This window comes from Emydura macquarii, unplaced genomic scaffold, assembly GCF_026122565.2.
Source record: "Emydura macquarii macquarii isolate MOO-44397 ecotype Brisbane River unplaced genomic scaffold, CSIRO-AGI_Emac_v2 contig_1230, whole genome shotgun sequence".
Classification (NCBI taxonomy): Eukaryota; Metazoa; Chordata; order Testudines; family Chelidae; genus Emydura; species Emydura macquarii.
In genome coordinates, this window is record NW_027131367.1 from 2,264,649 (window position 1) to 2,277,146 (window position 12,498).

The window sequence follows — 12,498 nt, forward strand, 5'->3', positions numbered from 1 at the left end:
GCCTGTTGATTTGGTGTATTATAAGAAGCAGCTTTTCCTATTTAGTCGGCATGAGCTGATAGCAATTAACGTATTTGGATTGTGGTGGTCAAAACATGCTAGGTATTTCCAGTTACCCTGCCCTAAAGATCATGTAGTCTAACTTTCATTGCTGCTAGTGATTGTTTGTAAAGAAGAGAACGATCCTTTTCCTTAACTCTGCAGTCCACTGTGAAACCTCTAAAGAGCCAATATTTCTGCTTTCTGGGTCATTAGGAATCTGGTGTCCCCTCATCTCCCAGAGAAGGATGGCTGCACAATTCTGTAAATAGGCAAGTGTTCTAACATGCCTCTTGCATCAGGAGCAAAATTGTGGAGGCCTTAGCTACAAGGAGAATGTAAACCAGGCTCATTAGGAGCAGAAAATCTCAGCTGATCTGCTGAGCCATTATTTCAGCTATTCAGAGCTTCCCCCTATTTTTCTATTCAGGCTGCGTTGAAGAAATACCAGACTGAGCAAAGGAGCAAAGGGGATGCACTAGACAAGTGCCAGACAGAGCTGAAGAAACTGCGGAAGAAGAGCCAAGGAAGCAAAAACCCTCAGAAGTACTCAGACAAGGAGCTGCAGGTAGGACTCTTGTAGTCTGTGGTCAATACCCTCCGCGTGACTGGCTGAAATGGGCGTTGCTGGGCACTCCTCCAGTTGCTGAATTCATAAGATCATAGACATGTAGGGCTGGAAGGGACTTTGAGAAGTCCCGTCGTCCAGCTGCCTGTATACCAAGTACGGTGTACCTAGACCACCCCTGACGGGTGTTTGTCCAACCTGTTCTTAAAAACCTCCCGTGATGGGGATGCCACACCCTCCCTGGCAGCCTATTCTAGAGCATAGCTTTCTTTTATGGTTAGGAAGCTTTTTTTTTTTTTTTTTCCTAATATTGAATCTAAATCTTCCTTGCTGCAGTTGAAGCCCATTGCTACTTGTCCCACCTTCATCAGTGGACATGGAGAACAATTGATCACCATCCTCTTTATAACAGCCCTTGACATATTTGCAGACATTTATCAAATCTCCCCCTGCCCGCCACTTGTCTTTTCTCCAGATTAAACATTCCCCGTTTTGTATCCTTGCCTCATGGGTCAGGCTTTCAAAACCGTTTGTCACTTTTGTTGCTCTCATCTGGACTATCTCCAATTTGTCCACATCTTTTTTTAGTGTCCCCCTGAAGACTAGTCACAGTACTCCAGCTGAGGCCTCACCAGCATGGAGTACAGCGGGACAACTACCTCCCATGTCTTAGAAATGCCATTTCTGTTGATATACCCCACAACATTAGCCTCTTTCACAACTGAATCCCGTTGACTCCTATTCAATTTGTGATCCACTACAACCCCTAGATCCTTTTCAGCAGTGCTGTCACTTAGCCGCTTATTCCCCATTCTGTAGTTGTGCATTTGACTTTCTTTTGACGTGTAGTACTTCACACTATTGGATTTCATCTTAATTGTTAATTTTGGATCAATTCTCCAATTTGTCACGGTTGTTTTGAATGCTAATCCTGTCCTCCAAAATGCTCGCAACCCACCAAGCTTCGTGTCATCCACCCATTTTATAAGCATACTCTCCACTCCATTTTTCTAAGTCATTCATGGAAATTTTGAACAATAGTGGACCCAGGACAGACCCCTGCGGGATGCCACTAGATACACCTTCCCAGTATGACAGAGTCATTGAGAATTGCTCTTTGAGGTTAGGCTTTCAACCGGTTGTGCACCCACCTTATAGAAATGTCATTTAAATCACATTTCCCTAGCTTGCTTATTCGACTGTTCTCTAGGCATGTGTCAGAAGCCTTATTAAAAGCAAGATCTACCATGTCTACTGCTTCCCCTATCTGCTGGGCCAGTAACCCAATCAGACAACTCAATTAGTTTGGCATGTGGGTGTTCTTGCCAAATCTATGCTGGCTATTCCGTCTAATGCTGTTCCTCTCTAGGGGCTCACCAGTTGATTGATTCATTTTGTTCCAGTATCTTTCCGGGTATCGATGTTAGGCTGTCCAGTCTAGAATTCCCCAGGTCCTCTTTGTTTCCCTTTCTAAAGAGAGGTGCTATGTTTGCCCTTCTCCAGGCCTCTAGGACCTCACCCATCCTCCGAGTTCTCCAAGATCATTGCTAATGGTTCCAGGATAGCTTCAGCTAGTTCCTTAAGTATCCTAGCGTGACTTTCATCAAGCCCTGCCAACTTGAATGCATCTAACTTCTCTAAATAGTCTTTCACCTGTTTTCCCTATTTTGGCTTTTCCCCCCCTTATTAATACTTGTGCTAAGCATCTGGGCACAATTAACTCTTTGGTGAAAAGTGAAGCAAAGTCGCATTAATCCCCGCCGCCGCCTTGATCTAATCCATTTGTAGGTCTCGTTCCCCACTAAGTAGAGAACCAACAATCTCCTGTGGCTTTCTCTTGTTCCTAATGTATTTATAGACCCTCTTCATAGTGCCTCTGTCCCTTGCCAACTGTTTAACGCCTCTTGTGCCTCAGCCTGTCTGATTTTATCCCTATATGCTGGTGCTATGCCTTTGTACTCCTCTTTAGCAATTTATCTATATTTCCATCTATAGGATTCCTTTTTGATTTTAGGGTAACTAAAGAGCTCCTGCTCTATCCATATTGGCCTCTTAGTATTCTTCTTAGCACTTAGATAATGGCTCCCTGTTTTCCCATCACAAAAGATCTGAGCATCCTTAGGTGGGAGGGAGGGAGCACGGTCCAGAAGAGAGACTATGGGACTGGAAATTGGGAGACCTGGCTCTTTACCTGGCCATAAGACACTGGGCAAATCACTTCACCTTTCTGTGCACTCTCTGAACTGGGGACCGATCTACCGTTTTATAAAGCACTTTGAGATCTACTGATGAAAAGCATTGTCTAAGAGTCTGAAGTCAAAGTTCCCTCGAGCCAATGGCTCATTGGGCACACGCGAGCCAGCAGCACACAATGGAATGACTTGGCCAGAATCACATCCGCTGCCTTTGACCGCCCTAACCTGATGGATCAGGTACCCGTTTTGTATCTGGGTGAATTGGAGGTGGCTTTTCAGTGTGAGATTGAGCAAGATGTGAATCCATGACCTTCAGGACTGTAGCTGAGCTCCTTAGCCACTCAGCCACGTTCTATATTCATTCTGTCTCCTTGCATTGACTGAGATCGACTTGTCTCTTATCGGTGAATGAACCAAGAAGTAAAATTTCATCCTAGTGAATTTCCATTGTGTCAGATGCATCTCCCTCTGGATCTCATTCTGCTCAAGTTTTTTCTGTAGGCTCCTGGCTTTAAACTCCTATTTATTTCTCCTCTTCCACTCCCTCGGTATGACAGCTTGCACATGCTGGAGGCGTTTTTCGTTAGACAGCAAATAACTTATCTAAGTAGTGACTTTTGATTTAAGCATACTTGAAAACTGCATACCGTTTTCTAATCAGATTTTGATTGCACCCTCTTGAGTCTGCTGCATCGGAGTCTCTAGGCAAACACTCTGTGTCTCCTCTCGCGAACGCAGCGGTTTGTGTCTTGGTGAGAGGAATTCCATTTTCTTTTATTTTTGGTTTAAATATGCACATTTCAAGAGGCTAAAACGTCAGGATTTCCAGGCAGGGATGAATGGGGGATATTTCATTTAAATGTATCCCATAAAGAGTTCTGAGAGGGCCCTGCTGACATATGCAGAGCATCAGGAATTACTCCTGGGAATGTCCTACACAACAATAAAAGACCCACAGCATGGCTGTGGCTAGTGCAGGTCAGCTGACTCCAGCCCGGGCTGAGGGGGTGGGGGGTGCAAAATTGCAGTGTAGTTTCTTGGGCTGGAACTGCAAGCTCAGAGACAGGATTTCTGCTCTCACGCTCCAGCACAAGCCAAACATCGGTGCTGCAATTTTTAGTCCCACAGCCCGAGCCTCCGTAAGTCCGAGTGCAGCTGCTCTGGGCTCTAAGACTTGGCCCTGGGTGGGGGGTTATTGCACCCTCCATTGACGGCACTGGAAACTGAACCTGGACCGTGGCCCGGAGTGTACTGAGTGAGTGTGGTGCCCAGTGGGCTAATGGCAACTGCATTCCTAGCGCGAGTTAATCTCTTGTGGAAGTCACTGACCCTCCGATTCAAGCCTCACCTGCAATGCCTCTGTGAGCACCACGTATAAAAAACAAGCAATTAATCCATGGATCCGTGAACGCCTCCTGGCCTCAAAAGCTCTTTCTGCTTGTCTGTCTCTGTTAGTTCTAGCCACAGCTATGGAATAAACACCGCATCAATGGCATGTTCCTGTTTGGGGGGGGGGGAATGAACCCACAGGCCAGATGACTTGCTACTTCCTGTCTTTAGTGCAAAACTTTTAGCAGTCGTGTTGCCTCTGGGATCAGGGTTAAGCAAAGGTTATAGGAATGAGGTCACACTTCCTATTTCCACCGATAGGATTCCTTTTTGATTTTTAGGATAATTAAAGAGCTCCTGCTGTATCCATATTGGCCTCTTAGTATTCTTCTTAGCACTTAGATAATGGCTCCCTGTTTTCCCATCACAAATGATCTGAGCATCCTTAGGTGGGAGGGAGGAAGCATGGTCCAGAAGAGAGACTATGGGACTGGAAATTGGGAGACCTGGCTCTTTACCTGGCCATAAGACCCTGGGCAAATCACTTCACCTTTCTGTGCAGTCTCTCAACTGGGGACCGATCTACCGTTTTATAGCCTGGGTTTATTGAAGTTCTCTGTACCGAAAAGCAGACGTGAAGACAATCACCACTAATTAGAATGAAGGTTCTGTAGGGGAGGCTACATTTTTAATTGTACTAAAACTCAGTGAGCGAGTTATTCTCTCCGCAGCATGGAGCGGAAAGATCACTGACGGGGGGGAAAAAACCAAAAGTGTTTGTCAGCACTCGTGTCTTAAGCTTCCAGAAATCATCCCTGTGCTTGTTTAAAATGCTGCATGTTGAACTCTTACTGAGCTGTCACTCCCAGCTCTCTTCTGAGGTATCTTGAATCCACCTGAACATGGGCGGTTGGTATTAAAGGCGGGGGAAGGCTGAATCTCCCCTGAGGAGCTGTGGTGGCCTCTTTCCCTGCTGGGAAGGCAGAAGTTTTTTTATGCTGTATGCAGGTTCCCCTCAGCCGCCTGGGAACTTGTTCTAATCCCTTCTCCTCTTCAATGTCACTTCACACTCTGCCCGTTGCTGCCTGCCTGGCTGGTGGGCTTGGGCAGTGCTAGTCTGAATCTGCTCTCAGCCTGCCCGCCCCCCATCTGAGTCGACTCTCTCCTGCTTGGCTGGGTGTTGAGCCGAGCTAGGAGCGTGCAGATTTGGGGTTTGAGAATGGCCCTGTCACAGACATGCAGTGTGTCATTGACCACCAGTCACTTAAGGCTTGATCTCAAGAGGAGTCTTTTTCCCATTGCTTTTAAAAAGGCAGTGGATATAGGGGAATTAATCAGCCTGTGACTCAGTTTCTCTAGCCAAAAAACAGGGATAATGCTGGCCTGCGCAGAGGAAGTATTGTGTAGCTTAACTCATTGTTTGTGGTTGGGTGCTTTGAGGTCATCCGATGGAAAGTGCTTTAGAAGTGCCAAGTGTTTTCACAATTAGCCTTTCTTTCATACGCACTGCTCCTGGATCACAGGAGATGGGGACTCCTGGCAGTTTGCTCTAGCATCAGCAGAACAGGAGTGGGGGGCCAGCAGGGCCCACTCCCATCCTCACTTTTCAAAGTGGGAGACGAGAGAGCCAGACAAGATGCCACCAGGCCAGCCTTCTGCTCTGTGCAGAGGGAGGGCGGTTCCTTCCCCTCCTGTCCAAGCCACTGCAGGGCTGGCCTGCAGCCCTGGAACTGGATCACTCAGTGCGTGGCAGGGGCAGACACCGCTCTGCTGTCCAGGCCTCTGGGCCAGTGCCAGCTCTGCAGGGCCGGGCAGCTGAGCAATAAACGGCCAGGAGGAACGGATCCCCCTCCACTGGCCCAGAGCCCTGCAGAGCCTTCCCACGAGGTAAGCGGCAGGTTCAAGTGGTGGGGGGAGCTCTTAGCTCGGTGGGGGGAGTAGTGGGGCCTCAAGGGCAGGGTGTGCATGGAGGGGAGGGGGCTGAGCAGGGAGGGGGTGCTGCACACGTGGCAAGGGGGCTGGGGGAGGGTGTTTTTTGAGCCTGCCTGGTGCAACATGGCGCTGGCTGCTGTTTTGCAGACTGGTGGGGGTGGGGGTGTTTCCCTGGGTGGAGCAGCATTTGGGGACACAACATTGCTGCGGTAGCTTTGGGTGATGGGTCTTCTGGGAACCGTGCAATGGGCAGAGTGCGGGTGAGGGCAGCAGTTTGGGGGCACGCTGGGAAGGGGTGAGGTGTTTAGGGGGAAGGTAGCAGCACTGGGGAGGCTGGCTGGGCGTAGCGGGAGGGGCAGTGTGTTTTGGGGTGCGCTTAGCGCTGGGAGGGTGCCTGGGGTTTGCCGCAGCTGGGGAGGGAGGAACAGGCTCAGGCATCTTAAGGCAGCCAGCTCCTGTCCCGCATTCACCCCGTCACCTGCAGACTGGTGCACAGCAGCTCACACTGGCCTGGGAGGCAGCAAAATGAGGGACTCAGCCAGCCAAGGATTCAGTGCATGGGCATGGCAGTGAGCATGGCGGGAGGATATGGGGGCTGGGGTGGAGCATGGGCAGGGCCTGGGGGTGGCAGAGGCGGGACGGGAAGCTAGCCTTCCCTAGGGGTAGCTTCACCAGCCGCCCAAGCACCTGAAGTTGTTGAAGAAGCTAATTTTAAAAGCCAGTCTAAAGTGTGTTGGTATCGTAAAACATGCAGAGAAATCCTGTTCGCTTGCTTAGCCTGCTTTGAGACTCGATTAAAACAAGAGTTCATGTGCAACATCATTTGAAACCACTTCTGAGTATCTGCAACATAGTTCTCTTAATGGCCAGCTGAAAGAAGGGAGTGTAGAACAGAATGTAGGACATCTTTCGACGCAGGAAAACACAAGGTACCAAGATTGGCAATTAACTTTCACTTACTCACGAATGTTGCCCAGATGGACAAAGAGAACAAAACTCCTGCCATAGCTCCTTTATCATCTATCGAGTGATCTAAATGCCTAGGTACTGTACTGTCCTTATTTCTGCAGGGAGTACCCCTCCCAGTTAGTTGAAATGAATCTCTCCCTCTCCTTCTCCATCTGCTCCTCTTACACATGCTGCAGAGAGAGGGTGACTATTCAGAGAAGCTCAGTTAACTGAGCCTTTTGATGTTTGACATGAAGTAGCAGCGCTGTGGGTTAGTTCTATTAGTTTGCAGGACTTACTTGGGTAAAGAGGAAGAAACAGGATCTATCTGTCAAACACTCAAGCGCTTCCTAAATTCCTACTGTAGAAAGATAATCCCCTTTGAAAAAGCCTTACAATGGTATTTAAGCTTAAAAATATCTGTGAAAACTGCTGGATTGCTGGGTTTTCTGGATTAAAATAAAAAGATTTGGCATGGCTGAATTTAACCCCCCAGTGGTGCAGAGTCACCTCTGTTCTGCGCTGGTCAGTGCGGTGGGGCTTCATGTCCTCAGAAGAAAAAGGAAAAAAGAGCAAACCTTTTGGGCCACGCTTAAAACTCTTTCCACCCCTTTTCGTCACAGGGGCTTTGAAAACCCGGCTTTTGGGCAGCATTAGTAAAACTGCTGAGCCCTTTCGCTTGCACAGGATGTCTGCGCTTCCATAGGCTCCAGTGGACGCTTGGTCATAAACACTCCCTGGAAAACTTGGGACAAACTTTGAAATGCAGCCAGCCCTGTGATAAGGCCCACATCCAGCACCATGGAGAGAATCCCAGGCTGGGGAAAGGAAGCGCAATGTTCCTAGGGTAGCAGAGGTCTGGTGTGAGGATGCGACCTGGCTTTGGATTTAGTATGTGGAACCATGGCACTGTGCGTGACCCAGCGCTGCAGCAGGTTCATGTGGGCTGTGTGTCAAGTAGAGTCCTCCTTGCACTGTGTCTTGCTCTTTCTTCCTACCCTTGCCCACAGCCTCTCCATGCACCTTGTTGGCTTAGCTGAAGGGCTCACCATGCTTGGTAACGGAGCTCTACCATCAGCTTTTTTTTTTTTTTTCCCCCTTTTGCCTCTTCAGTTGGTCTCTTGCTGTCTTCCTGTATCTAAAGAGCAGCTGATCTGAGGAGCAAACCTCTTGCCTGGGGTACGGAGGGTGGGAAACTTGCCAGTGCTGGAAGTGAAGAGTCCCAGCTTTATTGGCAGTTCTGAATTCTCTGCCGAACTGCTGCTGCTGTTACATAGACATCCAGTCTTGTTCCACAAATATACGATCTCTTTGACAACTCTCCTTATTTAAACTCGAGAGCTACTCACTTCTTGGCAGAGGAATTCGCATTTGGTTCACATGCTGCCGACTCGTGAGTCTCTCTATGGGGAGGTTTTTGGTTTTTTTACCCTGGCACAGCGCCATCGGTGTGGTTGTCTTCTAAAAGAACCAACTTGGGGCTTTAAGGGGGGGATGCACTTCTGCATACTCGACTGAACTGGGGCCATGCTTCACCGAGCCAGCAGATGAGTTTGTTTTGTAGTGCGAGAAGTTGCTGTTGGCAGTTACAGAGAAGTCCATTCTATTCAATAAAGAAACTTATGAAGACTCGTAGATTTTGCTTATTGTAGCACTTCCAGGCAAGTGACTGTTAAAGAGCCAGCATCCGATGCAGGCTGTTTATCTCCTCTGTTTTCATATTTAGAACTGCAGGAAGCACAATTGCTCTCTTGTGCAGCTCCATTGTTTGCCGGATTACAAGCAGTTTGTCATTGTCTTGAAGTAAAATTGAAACTTCAAATCTGTGCCCCGGGAGGATCGGATTAGTGGCTGCTCTGTGAATAGGCTCAAAATGTTTGACTTCTTCCCCTTTCTTTCCCTCTGCCTCACCTCCACGATCTCAGCCTTCCAAGGTGGCCCCGCCCATCCTTTCCTGACACATCCTAGTGCTATCAGGACTAAACAAACCAGATTCCTGAAGCTGTTCAATTGCCAGCCCATCGTGTGGCAGAGCAAGACCCCGATGGCTGTCTAATCTTTGAAAGAGCCACGGTTTGAGTTGCCTGCTGTCAGATTGGCCAATAGAACTGAGCCGAACAAATATCATTCACCTCCCCTGTGATTCTTCTGCTGTTCTCCTGCTTTTATTCTCCCCTTCACAAAGGGAAAGAGCAGAGGCTAATCCCCATCAGTCATTCAGACTGCACTCTGCTGTTTATCTTCTGTGTGGGAAGCAGGACTTTTTTCTACCTCTGGGAAGAAGAGGGATTTGAGGTGAGGCCTAATCAAGCAGACACAGACCGGTTTGCTAGCAGGACTCCGCTAATGTGAAAGTGGCAGTGTTCACTTCCAAATGAACCCAAATCAGAGCCGGTAACGCTCTTTCTCTCTGAACAGCTTGAGTGCCGGTACGGAGCTAGTTCTTGCCTGATTGATCACCTGCCTGTCTGAATGTTGCAGCTGAAGTGTGAGCTCTTTCACGCTCGCTTCCTTCACTAGCGTGTTTAGTGGGCGAGGGTGGGACTCTGAAGATGAATGTAGTTAAGTGGCTGAGGCACCATATGATTTTTCAGTGGAAAAAAGCTCTTCTTGCATGTTATGGTGTTTGGAGCCTACAAGTAACTCCTAGCATGGCTGGTTGTTGATTTATGTATTGATGATCTATCCCGGTTATCAATACGTTGCATTAGCTGATTGTCTCTCATTTGTTTTGAAGCACAGTAACTTGGAGTAACAAGTCTTAAAACTGGGTCTAGAACAGTTGAGAATGAAAATACTATCTGTTCCTAGATGGTTCTGGGTCATTCTTAGTGGGTTACTGAGTATCAGTGATCCTCATAAATTGACTGGTTTTTTTTTTCTATGTTGGTTCAGCCAAGTAAGCTTTTTTTGTGATTTGCAACATCAGAAAAGCCGTGACCACCAGTCCTATTGTGCTAATGAGTTTGAAATAGAAGCTCAGACTTAAACGATTCAGGTGTCAAGTTCTTTGAAGGTCTCAACAGGTGGGCTGCTAACTGGGAGGGAGAGGAGAATTCAAAGGGGGAGTCTTTGAATAAAGAGCTTGAAAATGGTTTAAAAACTTCAGCTCTGAAACTGAGCAGGCAGGTAGGGTTGCTGAGAAACCAACTGTAACCCAGTTCCCAGACGAGTGGGGGTACCAGAGACAAGTCCAGTCTATTGACGCCTTGCAGGGAAGCCTAAGTTTAAATAAGATGGCATATATGTGAAGGCCTTCTCTTTTCAGCCCTTTTCCCTGACTGTTGTGTTCCTGTGGATAAATAAATACTTTGTTTTGAACAAATATTTGGTGTTGCTGCATTTACTACTGTCTGCAGCTCCTCGAAGGAACCCAGTTGGACTTGCTGAGAAAACAAGGGTGCTGTAACCTGGAGACCCCGTCTAAAAGTGGGATGAATGGCAGGATTCCACTTTGAGAGAAGTTCATGTGCTGGGCCTGCCTCTGGGAAGGATGCCCACAGAGAGGCTAGGTAAGGGGTCTGAGATACAGCTCATCCTGGAACTGTGACGCTTGCCCTTCCTTAGCAATTTCACCATCCTCTGTTTATATTGTGTTAGCAAGAACTGCATAGGAGCACAGCAGGCCTCCTCCAGCCAGGAGACTTGCTAACGTTGCAAGGTTTTCATTCATTCTTGGATTGTTCCGGCTGCTCTGTATGGTTTAGTTTGTGCAGGTGGTGGGAAGTCTTGCTAAAGTGAAGATAAGGTTAAGTTGATACTTGATTGGAGGAGAACATAAACATGCTTCTCTACTTTCTGAACACTTTAAACCATCGGGTCAAATAGCTTGTAGCTTTCCTAAAAGTTTTGTAATTGAAGCCTCAGTTTGATATTCCCATAAGAAGAAATAATTTTAGTTATAGGTCAGGAAACACTAATTGATAAGGACTTTGCTCTAATGAGGCCAGCAGTGTTTATACAAAGGCAAATAGGGAGAATTATGTAAAAGCTCAGAGATGGCTCTGAATAATTGGCATTATTTCTAAAACACTAAAAATGAGAGTCTGGCTAGATTTCCTGAAGTGCTGAGTACAGTCACCAGAGGCATAGTAGAAAGGTAGCCCAATTAGAATATCTCTGTTGGGGGTTCCAAGCATTTTGCTCATCGGTTGTGTTGCTCTGGCCTTATCTCATTGGCCTGACTTGTTGCTCTTCTTCTTCTTGGCCTATTCAAGTTAGGGATGGGGAAGGAAGTTTTAAATTTAATTAATAGGCGCTGTTAGCGTCACCTAAAACTCTCCCCACCTCTTGAACTGAAGTTTTGGAGAAAAAAAAATGTTCCATCTCCACTCTGGTTTTTCTGAGTTTTTTGCATCTGCCTCTGTAGTTCCTAGTTACAGCCAGTTCCAGAAGCTGCAAAACATGCCATTGTGTAGAACCGCCAACTAGAAACAGAGTACGGGAAAGCTCGTGAGCCTGTTCTAAAACTTCCAGCCCAGTTCTTGATGTTCTGCGGCTTCAGAGAAGCACCTGACTCTCTGGCCGTTTCTGGTAGTTAACGTGTGACTGCGCTAGGGGAACCGTGACCAATCAAGGTATGTGCTGCACTTGTTTCAAGGCCTCAGATTGGTGAGTTGCTCATCAAAGGTGGGCCAGTGAGAAGAGGAATGGGCCCTACTCTCCCTTCGTATTCAGCGGCTAGACTAGCTCAGCTGGGTCAGCCATAGACCTCTGGTCTGTCACTGTTAAGATCCAGGTCTGCATGAGCACAGGACTCTGAGCTGTAAGCCACTGTTCTAAATCCTCCTTCGTACCACTGCCTGACTTCTTTTCTTTGCTGTTTTCTCTACCACCCCCCCCCCCCCCCCCCCCCCCGCTGAGATGCCACAAATTAGTCTCTTGAAAACTGCTCTTGCAGTTCGTTTCGGGATAACTTTGAAACCTGTCCTTCAGAAGAAAAATGGCTCTGCATGTTGCGAGTTTACAAAGACCGACCCTAGATGCTCTTTCTATTGAGGCGTTGGTTTAAGTGGCTGGTCTCAAAACGCCCCCACAGTCAGCCAAAGGAGCAAGTGGTTGCTGTTTTAGTTCTTTGCATTTTATATAATGTCGGGTGTGCATGGTGCTTTACAGAAAAGTCAGAAGGCACTGGGTCTGCCCTGAAGAACAGTCCTATGAGGGAGGAAACCTAACGAGAGAAGAAAATAGATCACAAAGAAATGAAACCGGAGGCCTGAGTTTTGGAAATGGACTTATTAGCTGTGTGTTCCTTAGAATTGCCTGCACACGCTTCACATTTGAGACTCTCAGCTACTGCATTAACTATCCTCGGATCTCCGCTCGCTGTGCAAAGCGTTCACACAGAGAATGTAATTTGGGTCGTGCGTTGGGATGGGTCTTTTGGGCTTTTACAGCATGTGAGCCGTGGGTTTTCAAATGAGATTCGCTGAGTGAAATGGGGGGCGGGAGGGACTGAGAACCTAACACTGCGCACAGTAAAATACA

At 47.5% G+C, this 12,498-nt stretch overlaps 1 protein-coding gene across 3 annotated transcripts in view; it reads left to right on the top strand.

Annotated features, from left to right (window-relative positions):
- The window catches only part of BAIAP2 (BAR/IMD domain containing adaptor protein 2), an 83,583-nt gene that overhangs the window by 40,568 nt on the left and 30,517 nt on the right, over positions 1-12,498 (top strand). For all 3 annotated transcript variants that reach the window (XM_067547249.1, XM_067547248.1, XM_067547250.1), the window contains one exon: positions 470-607. In XM_067547249.1, the coding sequence (XP_067403350.1) occupies positions 470-607 (138 nt within the window). The remainder of the gene's footprint in view (positions 1-469; positions 608-12,498) is intronic.